The 15,508-nt window shown below is 44.2% G+C and overlaps 1 protein-coding gene across 2 annotated transcripts; it reads left to right on the top strand.

Moving 5' to 3' along the window:
• The first annotated feature begins 97 nt into the window (after positions 1 to 97).
• Positions 98 to 14,954, top strand: NUP54 (nucleoporin 54). 2 transcript variants are annotated; one of them, XM_075090006.1, is made up of 12 exons: positions 98 to 300; positions 4,573 to 4,656; positions 4,790 to 4,924; positions 5,644 to 5,873; positions 8,642 to 8,829; positions 9,719 to 9,915; positions 11,652 to 11,706; positions 12,126 to 12,219; positions 12,731 to 12,838; positions 13,229 to 13,348; positions 13,698 to 13,808; positions 14,127 to 14,954. In XM_075090006.1, the coding sequence occupies exons 1-12, from the start codon at positions 249 to 251 to the stop codon at positions 14,253 to 14,255; spliced, it is 1,503 nt and encodes a 500-aa protein (XP_074946107.1). In that variant the 5' UTR covers positions 98 to 248; the 3' UTR covers positions 14,256 to 14,954. The 2 variants fall into 2 exon arrangements, 1 of the variants encoding a protein (XP_074946107.1); XR_012660141.1 differs by having other exon boundaries at positions 99 to 300; positions 13,216 to 13,348.
• The last annotated feature ends 554 nt before the right edge of the window (positions 14,955 to 15,508 follow it).

The following is a 15,508-nucleotide window of genomic DNA, read 5'->3' as shown; positions in this document are numbered from 1 at the left end:
TGTAACCCACCCCACCCGACGTCCCCCCGCCCACACGCAGTGGTACAGCGCACCGTGCGTCACTACGCGGCGCCCGCCTCTGTACGTTCTCCGTCACTCCGTTGCCCCAGACCGACGCCGCTACCCGGAAGCGTTTCCCTACAGCGGCCGGAAACGCTGCACGTTTGTTTCTGGTCGGACCCGCCGAGTGCTGCACGCGTTTCCCGCCGCTCGCCCCCCGCCCCCCCCCCTCCGCCAACGAACAGCTCATGGCCTTCAATTTCGGGGCGACGGCGGGGGCCGGTGCCGCCAACCCCACCGGTGAGAGCGGGGGGCCCCGGGCCGCGGGTTGGGGGTGGGAAAAGAGGGTAGCCGAGCCCCAACGATCCTGGGCGCGCGTGCCCACCCCCCGCACGTGACACGCAGCCCCTCAGCGGCGGCGGGGAGCGCGTGCCCCCCCGCCAATGAGAATCGCAGACCCTCAACGGCGGCGGGGAGCGCGCGCCCTCCCCTCAGTACCATCGGCATCCCGTCAGTGGCGGCGGATACGCCCGGTCGCCGCCGGTCCCCGCCCGTACCCCGCCCGTCCCCGATGCCCAAACGGAGGGCGGTGGGCACGGCCGCGCGGAGCTGCCCTCCCGGCACACACCGGCAGGGCCGGGTGTGGCCGTCTCCTCTCGTGTCTTCTGGGCGGGAGCCGGTGAAGTGCGAGCGAGCTCCCCCGCTGCTTTCTCCCGCCCGCCTTCGGTGAAACACCCCCCGGCCGGGATTTTATTCGGGTTTGGTTTTGTTGTTTGCTTTTTTTTTAATTCCTCCCGCGTGGAGAGCTCCTGCGCAGGGTGGCGGGTCCGTGTCGGGAGGCGTCCAGGGCTGGAAGAAGAGTCGGTTGTTAACGGCGCTTGTAATGCGGCCGTGCACGGTGGTGCCTGGTTAACGCTGCCAGCTCACTCGGATCATTGCTTCTGATTGCAGGATTGTCCCCGTTTGGATGAGATGCTCTTGGAAGTTAATTTTTGAGCAGTGTAAAAGACAGTGTTTAACTTGTAAAGGAAGAAAGACTTTTTCCCCTCTTACTTGTTCTACCATTGTCAGTTGACTGTTAGTCTTGCTGAAAAGTAATCCAGAGCCTTCATCGCTCTCACGTAGTAGAGTAATTGTACATTGGCTCTTAGACTAGACGCTCTGAATAAACCCTTTGGGCAGGGCCCATCTTCACTGCAGTTTGCCTGGGCGGTACTGTGTGGGCTTCCACTCTGATGCTGGCTGTCAGGCACAGACTTTCTGGCCCCATCTTAAAGTAAAAGATAATCTTGTACTGCTCATACGCTTTTACAAGGTTTATTGTTCTTGCGGGCCAGTATTGGAGGGAATTCTGGGATTGCACCGCAGGACTTCCCACTGTCTATCTGTCTGTCTAGCTTGAATCTGTTATCAGCTATTCCTGGGGAGGGAATAGGGGAGCTGCTGTGTTAGTCCATTTTTCTTAGCGCTGAAAAACCTGGATGCATTGGGTAAGTCACCAGCATGTGCTGGAGGGGACAGATGTTGCAAATATAACTTGAGTAAGTCCGCCCTGGAGTTTTTGAGGCACGCACGGTGCCTCAGCCGCTGGAGTTGTTCTTTGCGGTTATTTTGCTGTTGCTGCTCACACGTGGGTATGGCATTAGTGTGAAGATGGTTTGTTCTTGCCTTCCTGATAGCTTATGAAATAATTATGCTAGTACCGGTTGCACTAGTCCAGATGCTGCTCTGAGCAGTCTTAGGCGGTTAAAAATTGCTCTTAACAGGAACGTTGAATCTCATGGCTATTTTCATGTATGGCTTTGAAATAAGATGGGGAATTTTATAGCTTATTTTATAGCTGAAAAATAACATGCTGACAGCAGTGATGTAGGTAGAGTGGGTTAAACAGAATGCTTTCAACTGTCCTCCTTATGTTCAATAAATAATGTTTAATGCCAGTTAATATCTTACTCGTGTTTTTCTCTATGCCTGTCTTGTCCGTGGTGATGGAAAAATATTTTAGCTTTTCTTTCCTGAACCTACCTTTTACTTAGAACTAATGTTACCTTGCTCTTTTTCTGCTTCCCGCTTGTCAGGATTTGGTGGGCTTGAAACTACAAACTCCACCGCCAGTGGGTTTAATTTTGGGGGTTTCGGATTAACTGCTAATCCTGCAGTGAATTTTAATATTGGGAATTTCGGTGTTTCCACTACCTCAACTCCACCATTCAATTTTGGTAACAGTCTGGCAAGTGCAGGTAGATAATGCCTAAATACTTGTTCTGTAATAAATGTTAAGAGCAGGGGTCCAAGAATTACATTCCTAACTGAGAATCTGTGTTTTGTACTAATCTGCGTATCCAGTAAAGTCTGGAGATAAAAGCTGTCAAAGTGGTTTGAGAGCCATAGGCTTGTAGGGTTTTTTGCCTATTAAATTGTCAAGAAATGGCTGTTGAGGAAAAATAACCATGTACCAAACACTCTCTGAAATGGAAATGAATTGCAGTAACCTGCCAGTCTGGCCCAGCCTAAAGCTGAGCCTTCATTACCTAGTGAAACAGCAACGGCAACTCTCCGTTCGGATCCAGGCAATCCTGAACAGTCGCAGAGCTGGGCCTGAACGCCACTTTTTCTGACATGAGATTCTTGGACTACTGCAATCGTGTTTTTCATCTTCCCCCGTGTCTCCTCATTGGCCTTGCGTTGGCTGTCATGAATGTACTACACCTCGATCGTTTCTGTGGAGAAACAAATTTTATACGATCAGCACAAAATGGACAGCCCTCGCTGTGATCTCTGTTTGCGAAGCACGGGTCTGCACCCTGAAATGGCATGCATCCCGGGCTCTCGTTAAGAGGCTTCCCACGCTTCTGGGAGGGTCTTGTGCACGATGCCTGCGCTGGGTATCAATTAAGAAAACCCCACGTAGGTTCATCAGTTCTGAGCGATCAGCTGATGTAATCTCAAGTTAAATCTTTTCCATTTCATCTAAAAAAGCCTAACTGCATGGATTTTTAACGCTTTTACTCACGTAGAATTATCCCGTGGGGACTCGTTGCCGCTGCTCGTATAGGAATTCTATTCATCCCACCGTGTCATTGTTCCCTGTGTTAGCGTACTCCTACCTGTCCTGTGCACTCGAGGGATATGATTTTGTTTTTATTTGGTATGGATGCTATTGGACTGTGTTTCTTTAGCTGAATTTTAACAAATCGGAAGAGACCTCGGACACTTAATTTTGTTTAGCAATTTGCACTCTTAGGGCCTCTCTCAAGAACGGATGACTGAATTTGCTGTGAGTACAAAACTACCTAAAAATTGTGTCATCTGATGGCCCTCATGCTAGGGTTTCTCACTTGCTGGTAGGACTCAAACCTGAACGTTACAGGGAACAACTTGTTATATCTACTCACATTAAGATGTTTGCTGAATGAAAATAAAACGTGATTGCACATCAGCTGCGGTGTAAGCTTTTTATTTTCTATGTATGCAAGAGGACAGTAAGGGTAGTAGGTCTAAAGAGACTTTTTTATTATTATTATTTTGCTATTGATGTGCGAGTTAGCAGTGGCAGCATCTTTTTGTCAAATCCTTTGTAGCAGCCTGTCTTTCTTCACTAGAATACATGTAAAACCAGCTTGAAAGGGAGAGACTTTGTTCTCCAGGGCTAGTCAGATGTCCCCACGCTGCACCTTGGGCCAGTGGTGCATCTGTACCGCCGTAGCAAAGGCATGGTGTGGTGGCACCCCGCACCTGTGCGGTCTCACAGCGGGGCCGGTGGTGCCTGCCTGGGTACAGCTGCCCTGTGCTGGGGCGCCTCTTCTCAGTGGGAAAAGGGGAAGATGGGTTTCTTGGGGCTTTCCCTGGCACAGTGGGGCTCAGGCCCTCGCTTAAGTCTCCTCCTGCTAGCCAGGGACTGGTTTTCCAGAAAATCTGTGGAAGGCTGACTGCTTTTGCCTCTGTCTTCCTCTGATTGTGGTTGAACCTCAAAATGAGATGTAGTGGGGATGATGATAGGGAAAGTAGGCCTAAAAAACAGCCTGGTATGATTTTTACCTGTGTGTGGTAAGAAATGGTTGCTGTGACAGCATTCCGGTGTGAGGACAGCAGTTGTGTGCAGCCTAGCCTCAGGCTTTCCGTGGTTTGTTTCTGGTTTTGCTCCGAAGAGGTTAGGAATGTTTACAAAGCTCACAAAACATCAGATTGTTTATTAAACACTTAGCAACGACATTGACTAGATGTATTCCTGAGAATGAATCTGAGAAATACTATTACTAGTTGTATCTGTTACTCAGGAAAGCATGTCCTGCTGGTAAAGGAACAGGATGTTAGTTAACTGTCGCTTTTTTATTTGCTTTCTTGACATACCATAGATGCATTGGCTTTCTGGTTCATGTTTTCTCCCCCATTTCCTCAGAGAATGAACTCAATGCCCATGATCAATGTGAACTACGTGCTCGTAACATAATACATCCATCTGTCGCCATCACTTCTCATAACCCTCCTTGAAGCGTGCAGTTTATTGTTACGTTCTGCGTAGCTGCCACGCACAGTCTGCCGTGTGCCTTACTCGCAAACTTTGTTTGTTAGGTGCGTTTGGAGGATTTGGGACAACTACCACCACCACAGGACCAGCATTTAGTTTTTCTGCTCCCACCAATACAGGCACCAGTGGTAAGAGCGCACGGGTCTTTAAGTATTCCCTTCATAACAAACAGTAGGGCGTCAGCCCTTCACAACCTTGTTTCGCATTTCATAGGTACTACTCTCCTCCTTTTTCTCAATAATTCTTTGCTTATTTCCCCAGGACTCTTTGGTGCTACCCAGAACAAAGGCTTTGGATTTGGTACTAGTTTTGGCACAGGAACTGGAACTGGCTTGGGTAGCGGGTTGGGAACCGGGCTGGGCTTTGGAGGCTTCGGTACCCAGCAGCAACAGACCAGTAAGTATGGCCTTCTCTTGATTTACCCCTTCCTTAGCAATGAAAGCATGAGGCTAGGACAGGCGTGCAAGTAAGGGGACAGAAGTATATTATAACAGGTTGTTACACGTTATCTCTTGACTGATGGAGACTTCTCAGAAATTTGGCTTTTGTAGTGCCTGCATTAGCAGTTCTTGCCTTTTTTTTTTTTCTTAAACTAGAGCTCAAGCAAGTTTCTGAGCTTCGCCCTTGAGTTTCCAATAACAATATTCACCCCTTTGTTTTGGCAGTAGAAAGAGTAGTCACAGAATTGATGTTCGCAGTCATGGCATTACTAGAAAGGGAGAAAAAGCACTGAGATTAGTTTAAATGTGAGTTGGATAATGACCAGCTGCAGGCTCTGAGTCCACTGAATTTATAATAACAAATCTACCCTTCAGATTTAGATACCGAAGGCACCACATGATGTCATGGGTGAATATAGACATCTCATTTAAAGAAAAAAAGAATAAATCTTCTAACTCAGCATTCAGGAACTTCTATTGCTGATGAAGACTGGGTGTAAAAAGGCACTTTTAAAATACATTATCTGATAGTGATTTATTTATTCTGTGCATTTATTTTGCTTCTCAAAATGTGAGAAGATGTGATACCGGTGATGCGCAGATGGCATGTGTCAGCAAGTGAGTCTGTCTTGGTTGGCAAAGGAGTTGATTTGGTTTTTCCTTCATCCGCCACAGCACTAGGAAGTGGTTTGTTCAGCCAGCCTGCTCAGACACCTGCCCAGTCGAACCAGCTCATCAATACAGCCAGTGCCCTCTCGGCTCCGACGCTCTTAGGAGATGAGAGAGATGCTATTTTGGCAAAATGGAACCAGCTTCAGGCCTTCTGGGGAACAGGCAAAGGGTACTTCAACAATAACATTGCTCCAGTGGAGTTCACGCAGGAGAACCCCTTTTGCAGATTTAAGGTATGGAATTGTTCAGCTGTCCACAAACAGTTCTGAAGCAGTTCCTCTGCTTGCTGAGGGCCTGAGGGTCCGTGAGCATTAACTCAGATTTTGTTACTGTCAGGAATATTCTGAAACAGGATTTTTTCCAGGTAATGCACACAATTCTGATGTGTGCTAATTAAAAGGTTTGAAGATGTATGGATGCTGGAAATCTGGGTGTTGGTGAGCTGCTAGGTAGCGAGTGCCTGTGTGGATCATGAAATTAAGCTCTTTCTATGATAGCATTCCAATTAGTGCCTGTGTGGTTGGGGCAGATATCTGGAAATGCATTTTAATGTGTATTTGTTCAGGTTATAATATTGGAGAAGCTATTTAAAATAACCTTCACATCTGAAAGAAACTGTAACATTTGGAGTAAGAACTTCAGGCTTTTTCTTCATTGATCTGTCTACGTTAGAAAAACCCTCTACGGTCTTTGCCCATAAATATCATTTTGAATACAGCAGCCTTCAGCTTTCCTCTGCCTTTATCCTTGCCAGTGCTAAAGCTGACTTCATTCCTTGTATTACATCATCAGCAGTTCCAGATCTGGCTTCTCATGTTGACAAAGAATATGTAGCTCTTCATCCTCCACAATTCTTGTGCCTGCTGACTTTCTTGCTCAGCTTCAGTCTTGAAAGTGGATTTGGGTCAGGCATGGTGATACCCTCCTTTCCCAAGCTGATTCTCTGAAGCACAAACTTTCTAGCCTGAATGTAGGCTAATGCCTAATTAAGACTGGTTTTGATTATGAATATTGTGACACTTACATAAAATCTCTGCAGCAACTGAGTGGCTGCATAACAAATGTTTGGCTTCTGTTGCGTTACCTGTTTAGGTGGTAGCTTGAATATTTTGTTGATAATGCACCTGAAAGCTTACTTTCTTGTAAGCTGTTGCCTGAAACAGCTTTAGAGTTTTCTGGGCTGTGAGAAAAATTTCAAAGTAACTTGTGCGATGCAAAATTCATTTACCAAAAGGAGAAGTTTTCCTTTCAAGTTAGGCAATGCCACATACTAGGTTTACTTTTGCCCCCGTGACCTGAGTATTACTAATGCTGTTATGAATTCATGTACCTTAAGTGAAGTAGGAGAAGCACAAGTACGCTAGTGATGGCAGACGCCTAAGACAAATAGCGGGGGAGTTGGTAGCACAGGTATTGGAGCAAAGCATCATAAGCTCGTTTGGTTTATTGCCTCTGTAAGCATCAGACATCTGATAAGAATGAAGCATTACTTGAAGGGTTTCACAGGTGTTCAGAGAATCCACTAGTACCTGATTCCAGCTCTAGAACAAATGAGAGGAATGCGGCTCTTACAAGGGCGCTTTTCTTGATGATGTGATACAGGCCATTGTTTGAAGGACCGCAATGAAGTTAAAAAAATCTGTTACAGTTTGAAAATACTTAATTGCATAAAGAAGTTGTGAAATAAATATTTATTTATTTTAAGCAGAAATTCCAGAGGAGTCATGTATGCGTGGTCTTAGCACTACATTGCACATAAGGAGACTTAGTCTTCTGCATACTGGCAAGTCTTTCCCCACAGTCTGGGCCTCTTCACAACTATGGAAGTGAAAGTAGATTCTTCCTTAGCTGTCACCGTTGTGCTCCATGACAGGACAGCCCAGCCGACGAAGGCTGATTCCGTGAGGCTTGTCATCGCAGGGAATTACCCTCTGCTGACAAAGAGCAGGCTCTCAGGCTCATTTCTCCCCTCAGCTGAGCTTGCACAGCAAGTCACCCACCCGCATGCAGCGTCAGGGCCTTAAAAGCACCTGCTGTCCAGCATGTCACCAGTGATATGTTGGTGTGATGGTTCATGGGCAAGATGAGATTAAAACTGCCGCTCTGCGTTTGCATGTAATGAGTTAACAGTTTAGGCCTCCTGTATAAATCAGGGGGAGTTTACACCAGAGCCAACAGGGGTGTTTTTGAAACGGAGAAAGCACGCTGTTACTTAGCACAGATGGCAACATTGTGATGTTGAATTAAACATCTAACCTTCCTGCAGCTTCGTCACAGCAAGGATAAAGAGAACAATAAACTTTATCAGCAATTGTACAAAAACCTGTGACACTAACGCAGGGAAAATTGGCTGTTACAAGTTGTTGTGTGAGAAGCTTACCTGATGCATGTCTTACCTAATAGAAATATTCGGTGTCCATGTTTTGACTTGTACTGCCAGGCAAACTGTCTGGATCTACAGGAGGAAGATGCTAAGAAATCCATAACGATTTACAGTTGGCTTATCTTACAATTAGATTATGCCAGTAACTGTTTTTCATTCAGGCATTGGGAAGTGTAATGTTGTAAAACTCTTCTGGAACTCTGGTAATTTTTCTGTATTGAAGTCTGGTCCTCTGTTTCCTTTTGCAACTTAGAAAAAATGTGAATTTGTAAAATGTTCCTGATTGATATGAGCTCTGAAATAGCATAAATAGCCTGCTGAGTTGGCACTTCCCAAGCCATAGCTTTTTTTTATTTATTTTTCTTAGGTGGGAGTGGATACTTACAAACTTTTAGTAAAAAATCTGAACTGTTTCAAAAGCTACTCTACGCATGGCCTTGTGAGAGAACATTTTTAAGAGGGGTTGATTTTTTGGTTTTGCATTTCTGAATACACTGTAACTTACATTTTGAACCAGTCACTCTAAAAATTGAGGGGTTTAGCCCTTCCCCTCCATGCCACATAGATATGCTTTTTCGGTAAGTCATATATCCCTGGTTTTCATTTCTTCATTTGTAGGCTGTGGGTTACAGTTTAATGCCCAACAACAAAGATGAAGATGGCCTCGTGGTTTTGGTCTTTAACAGAAAAGAAATAGATATTCGAAGCCAGCAGCAGCAGCTTGTAGAATCACTACACAAAATTCTGGGCGGAAACCAGACCCTCACTGTCAACGTAGAAGGTGTTAAAACGATGCCTGATGACCAGTATGTAAACTTTACGCAGCTTTGTGTTTTTAATTGATATTGCATGTTTTAAGGGGTTGGTGCTTAGTCTACTCTGTCTCCTTTTTTCCTTGATTTTAGACCTGTTCATCCTGAGTTGGATTTTGTGTCTTTCATTCCTTTGTGTTGCTCTTTCTTAAGGCGTTAAGTCCAGTATCTTTGCTGTGTATGTTACTTGCTTTTCTGGGAGCGCACAGCTGAGAACCTCAGCTCAGTTCAGGAAATCTGCTTCTCCAGACCCTGCTCAGCAGCAGAAACTGGAGATGAGGGTGCTAACCATGAGGGTGGGATAAATACTTAGTATTTTAGGAGCTGTGAGGTGTTCTTTACTTGGCCACGTGTAAGGTGGAAAGGCATCGGGGTATGTAGTAATAGGGCCTGTGCGGTGTTCCATATCACAAACATTTATTTCAGTGGGAAAGTTATTCCAAGGCTAGTTGAGCTGGCTTGCTCTGTGTGTTTTATGTTGGAGTGCTGTCTGCTTTGACTTGTTTGGGGGCCTCAAGCTAGTCTGCCTCAAGTATTCAGCACATGGACATTTCTGCATCTTACTTTCCCACAGTTTGTTCATCCTGTTTTAAAGACCGAAGGCTTTAGGTTATTCTTAATGCAGTACTAGTATCACCATATAATATGGTTGTTAAAACTGGAGTGAGAGGGCTGAGAATGTAATTTCACAGGGTATTTACAGCTTTTCCCTTTCTGCCTTGCTGTGTTTAACCCAGCATTTACTGGTGCTTTATATCTTAGCTGAAGGAAGTTAAGAGTCAGCTGGGAGAAGTGGTAACTTTGATTTCGGGTTCTTCTTTATTGTGTCAGTTTCTATACGGTACTGACATTTTTCTGACAGTACACGTTTTGTCTTGCTCAGGACAGAAGTGATCATTTATGTTGTTGAGCGTTCACCCAACGGCACTTCGAGGAGAGTTCCCGCAACGACCCTTTATGCCCACTTTGAACAAGCCAACATAAAATCATCCCTGCAGCAGCTGGGGGTCAGCCTCTCCATGGCCAGAACAGAGCTTTCCCCGGCACAAGTCAAACAGCTTCTGCAGAACCCTCCTGCCGGTACGTGGTCTGGGGCTGCGCCAGGGCACTGCTGGGCCTCTGCTGCTGGGGCTTGTTTGGGTCTCGAGGAAAAATGCAGTTGTTGGCCCACTGGAAAACACTTCTTAAAACTACAAGTTTCCAAGGCACTCTGATATATTGATGTAGTGGTTTTAATTACAGCCAGTTTTCCCACTGAAGTGCACTGTAATCCACCAAGACAGTTACGATTTATCAGTAACATGCTATGCAACACCCTGCTATATGATTCAGCCATCGTAAATCACTTCAACGTGTCCAATTAAAAAAAAGTTAAATATCAGAATAATCATGTTCTATATTTACTTGCTAGTTTTTGGGAGAGGACACTTAGCCTGTGTATGTGGCCACAGATAGTATGTAGACACCTCTGTTTTGGAGTAGTTAAGTGCTGTTAATGCCAGTTCATAGGGTAAGTGGGGCTTATTCTCAAAGTCTAGAGGATCCCGTGTAGTACTTGCAGTGAACTCCCTGCGGTGGCTCAAGGAAAGCAGCCTGCCGTTTACAACAGACAATATGTAGCGAGTCCAATAAGACCATAGTGTTTAAATACACAGCAAAGGTTACGCTATCTGGTTTGCAAAAAGAACTTGGCCTACTCATGCAGAAAAATCAGAGACAAGCAGCGGTGTTTTCCAGGTGCTGCAGCGTTGGGAAGAAGTAGTTGCTCTGTGCAGAAGCAAGCTGGTTTTCTTTGATATCAGAGATGTATCGTAAGGCCTGCATACCAGTGGTTGGGCACATCTTGTTAGCCCATGGCTGAGAAGGAAGCTGAATTCGTAGGCTGGCTCATCAAGCAGTAAGATGTGCAAGAAGAGGTGTTGGTGCTGAGCGCTAGAGAAGCGGTCACACCTTGAGAGATGAGATTTGGTATAAAGATAAGTTTTATGAGGAATGACATGGAGTGTTGTGCTGTGAGGAACGTTACAGTAGCTGACCATTCTGGTCTTCTCTTTAAGCTGGCCTGAAATTGTTAAATTACCAGCAATTTTTTTTTTCTTTTTTGCATGTCCCTGGTTGGAAAGTCCATTGCTTTCACATCATCAGCATTGTCTTAGTTTTTTCCTAGCATACCCAGCTATGTGCATTATACACTCATCTGATTTGCAGTGAGGTTTGGAGAATGCCATAACTTGCATCACGATGTTGATGTACATGTACTATTAGGCTGCTTTTATTTTATGTGTTTCTCCAGTGAAGCAGTTTATGGCAAAACAAGCAAATGTTCTGCCAATGGATAAAATCCGTAGACAAATTCAGTTAGGAACCATTATAGTGCCTACTGGGATTATTTTGTCACCTGGTTTGGTACTTTGATCACTTAATTACTGATTTTTTAAAGTTGTTGGGTTTTTTTTAATAAATACAATAAGCAACTTGAAGAGGAAAGATGACCCCAGTGTAGCATACAGTGGTACCAACAGAGGTTTTTCCCCTGAAGTCTGGATTGTCTGATTTGATTACCTGTGCGTTGTTCCTTTCAAACCAGTGGAAGTGCTTGGCAGCCTTTTGGACTGAACTTACTGCCACAGTCCAGGACCAAGGCTTTTAAGAACTACCTGTGTTGAATTAACCTTAATTTGTTGAACAGTCATTCAGGTTAGCATAGTTTATAAGGTTTGTATATTTCCTAGTATTTTTCATGCTTAACAGCTGTAAGATGAGATATCTGTTCAGGTCTATCCACAGTAAAACCTTGTTTGTTTCATTTTTTTAAGGTGTTGATCCTATCATATGGGAACAAGCCAAAGTTGATAATCCTGATCCTGACAAGTAAGTCTAAGGGTCTGTACGAGTATTACAAAAAGACTTGGAAAGGGGAGAAATATATAATGTTGTGTAGTACCCTTCAGGTAACTTGAGAAACTTGTTAGAGAATAACTTTGTCAAGTGCTGATCTCATTTGAAGCAGTGAGGATTACTAGAAATCCTTGTCTAATCCCTTTACCCATTTAGGCACTTAAGGGTTGTCAGGATCAAGAGCCTTACTTGCATTCCTTTGAGTTGTGGTGTCCTCCGTTATGCTCTAGTTATTGGGACCTTTTTTTTTTTTTGTCTATGTATTATCTTAATTTATAATAGGCCAAGATCACCTGTAGCTTTAGACTATATTCATAATTATTAATCCATACCTGTCTAATATACGTGTCTAATATAAAAACGTGTTGTAAGAAATACTTGTATTCTTGCAGGCTTATTCCTGTGCCAATGGTTGGTTTCAAGGAACTGTTGAGAAGATTGAAGGTCCAAGATCAGATGACCAAACAGCATCAAACTCGTTTAGACGTAAGGTTTCTCAACTTTACCATGACCGCTTGCTGTTGACAAAGGATGTGCTATTAAATGAACCTCCTGCCATGCCTCCGGGTGTTGAAAACTGGAACTGGAACCATGAGCATGGGGCTATGACTCTTTATCACCACTTCTTAATACATTCCTTAATCATATCTTTTGGCCAAAAATATGAGCGGTATATTTTGTCTTTTGGATTGTTCGGGCTCAAGCTTGCTGTGTTGTTATAGACTAATTCAAACCAGCCGAATTAAGTTGTAGTAGCATGGACTCTAATCTGGGCATCCAGTTTTCTGATGCCTTCTGAGAATCCCAGTTGCATATGAAAATAAATAGAAACCAGAATAGTAGAGGTCCAGCAAAAAGCTTTCTGAAAGCATGTTTGGCGAGGACACTAAGTTACTAGACAGAGTATTGTTTTGAAACTCTCTGTTTCAAATCAGGACAAATGTATTCCGTTATCAGAAACTGTTACGACTTCCAACTGACTCCATCTCCTCTGCAGATAATATCAGAAGATATCAGTGAGCTGCAGAAAAACCAAACGACAACTATGGCAAAAATTGCACAGTACAAAAGGAAGCTGATGGCGCTTTCGCACAGAACGTTACAGGTAACATGGACAGTCTAAACGCCTTGTTCTGACACACAGTCCAGTCCAGAAGGCAAACTGAGAAGGGGCAGGATGCCCTGTGCAGTCCTGCACATCGTCAATGTTGGGAATGAAATTCTGACTTGATCTAAATGGTGTTGCTTTAAGTAACAGGCAGAGTTGTCAGGGAAAGCATCAGGGGCGCACTCTGTCTTAGTGCTTTGGGAACTTTCTCCCTCACTTAGAAGCCACGGGACTGCGCTGACTGAGGTCTGGGAGCCGCAGACTAAAGGACAGAACAAATCTGATGACAGACATGCTGGGGGAAGGGCAGAGAGCCACATGGATGGGCTAGTGAGGAAAGAGGTGGGCAAAGTCTTCTCTAATGAACCTCAAAGGCTTCTTTTGTAGGTGTTAATAAAGCAGGAGATCCAAAGGAAAAGCGGTTATGCGATTCAAGCGGACGAAGAGCAGCTTCGTGTTCAGTTGGATACAATTCAGTGTGAACTTAACGCGCCTACGCAGTTCAAGGTGGGTAGTTAACAGAACTTTGCCAACAACTCTGCGTTTTCCTCGCAAAAGAATGCAAGTTTTGCAAACCATGCATACATGTATTTCTTTTGAAAAGCTTTCAGAAGTCCAACGGTGGTACTAGTTTGTAGCATCAAGCTCGTTGCTGCATGACTGATTGGGATTTAAGTATTTTTGAGTTGTGAGAAGTAGTGGAGTTGCTTGCCCTTTGCATGTCTTGCAAAAAAAAAATTCAAAAGTGGAAAAAGCAGCAATGCTTCCTGCTGTGGTGACTGGAGGAGCGGTACATGCTGGAGCTCTGACAGATGTAAATGAGTTGCATTTAATTTAAGCCTGTTTCTCTTCCCAGGGCAGGCTGAATGAGCTCATGTCCCAAATCAGGATGCAAAACCACTTTGGTGCAGTGCGGGCTGAAGAGCGCTATTACATAGACGCAGACCTCTTGAGGGAAATCAAGCAAGTAAGTATTGCTGGGTAAGATGCTGGGTTACTCTTGGAAGTTGGGTAATTTAAGCCAGCTATGCACTAACTTGAGAGCTGTATCTAGAATGTCATGTTTTGGTCATCGCTTGATGATCAAGTCCTTCTTATTGTTCTTGGTGATGGTGCTTCAAGGTGTTGAGCAAAGCTACTTGAGGCAGTTAGGCTGTTGGTGTAGAAACTGCTGGTTTACCTTCTTGCAGAGAAACTGTGCCAAGGCACTTGGCACCTTTGAGAAATATTACTTACAATCTAGGAAGTGGAATTCTGCTCATGGTGGTTTTTAAACTATCTGCAGCATCTGAAGCAGCAGCAAGAAGGTCTGAGTCACCTGATCAGCATTATAAAGGATGACTTGGAGGACATCAAACTTATAGAACATGGGCTGAACGAGAGCATTCCCATCAGAGGAGGAGTCTTCAGTTGACGTGGTGGATGCTGCTGTGCTTACATGGAACATGTTACTCGAGTTCATAGTTCACCTTCCAAGGCTAAAACCATTGAGGTAAAATAAAACACGAATCTTCTATGAGCAATGGTATTTGGGCTGTTATCTTTAGAATTAGCAAAGCCTCTTCTAAGCTTTTGAACTTGACCTTTGGAAGGTTTATATTTTATAAAGCTGTATATGCTTTAATAAAAGAAGGAAAACTGAATCTGTTCAGATACTGTTTTACTACAAAACTATATGTACTATTGTACATTTTCTTTTTTTTTTTTTTTTACAACAACATTGTCCTAAAAATGCAGCGCCGAGGGAATTGTTCCACTTGTGACTTAGTTGTGGAAAGCTTAGCCCGCTTCCGTGTTTTTGTCAAAACAATCAAGTAACATCATTATGTAAACAGCTAATTGAAATCATTACAGGTATGTATGTTGCTGTAACTCTGTCAGTCTCTGCAATAGCAGTACATTACTGGGGCAAGCTGCAGAAAGTTGATGTTTCCAGTTTCTGTCCATCCTTAAGACTGCAACGATCTGAAGGTTATGTTTTTACCGCTTTATGTATGTGAATTACACAAAACTTTGCTGCCCCGCAAATCACGACAGAATGTCTAAATGTTGTCTTCTGTCTTTTTTTATTGCTGGAGAGTAATAAATTCAGTCTTGACTTTGTAATAACTTGTGCATGGTGTTGGCTCTTTCTCAGCTACATCAGGAAAGCCGTGAAACCGCTAACAATGCCAGGTTAATGCACTTCAGTCTCCTCCAGGCCCCGCAGCGAACAGGCTGTCAAACCCGATGCCACAGAGCTGCGTGCCAGCTTCGGTCCCTGAATTAAAATACAAGGTCATGTCCCTCAGATCATACCTGGTACCAAGTGCTGCAGAGCCGGTGGCTGCTGCAGGCATGGGACAGAGCACTTTGTTTTCCCCCCACGTTGCCTTTTTTCCCTCATTACAGAAATCACCTAAAGAAACTGAAACAAAATTAGTGTTCTCTGGAGTTTATACAGCAGAAACAACTCAAACACCATAGAGGTGGAATCATTTTGTTCATTAGCCACAAAAAAAAAAAACTCCATTTAGAACATTTGAAAGAGGAAAACAAAGACAGCCTCCACAGGCCAAAGCCTGTATTGTGGGAGTTTTGGAAGCACATTTCCAGTTAATCAGGTATCTCAAATGTGCAATACAGGTTCTAGCAGGAGCTCCTACTGGAAAGCTAACGAGGCCAGAA

This window comes from Phalacrocorax aristotelis, chromosome 4 (assembly GCF_949628215.1).
Source record: "Phalacrocorax aristotelis chromosome 4, bGulAri2.1, whole genome shotgun sequence".
Taxonomy (NCBI): Eukaryota; Metazoa; Chordata; class Aves; order Suliformes; family Phalacrocoracidae; genus Phalacrocorax; species Phalacrocorax aristotelis.
This window is presented reverse-complemented; position numbering and strand designations above follow the sequence as displayed.

Coding starts and splice junctions, on each gene's coding strand:
- NUP54 (XM_075090006.1), top strand. CDS start 249: ATGGCCTTCAATTTCGGGGCGACGGCGGGGGCCGGTGCCGCCAACCCC. Junction 5,874..8,641: donor ACCCCTTTTGCAGATTTAAG/GTATGGAATTGT, acceptor CTTCATTTGTAG/GCTGTGGGTTACAGTTTAAT. Junction 13,349..13,697: donor ACGCGCCTACGCAGTTCAAG/GTGGGTAGTTAA, acceptor TTCTCTTCCCAG/GGCAGGCTGAATGAGCTCAT.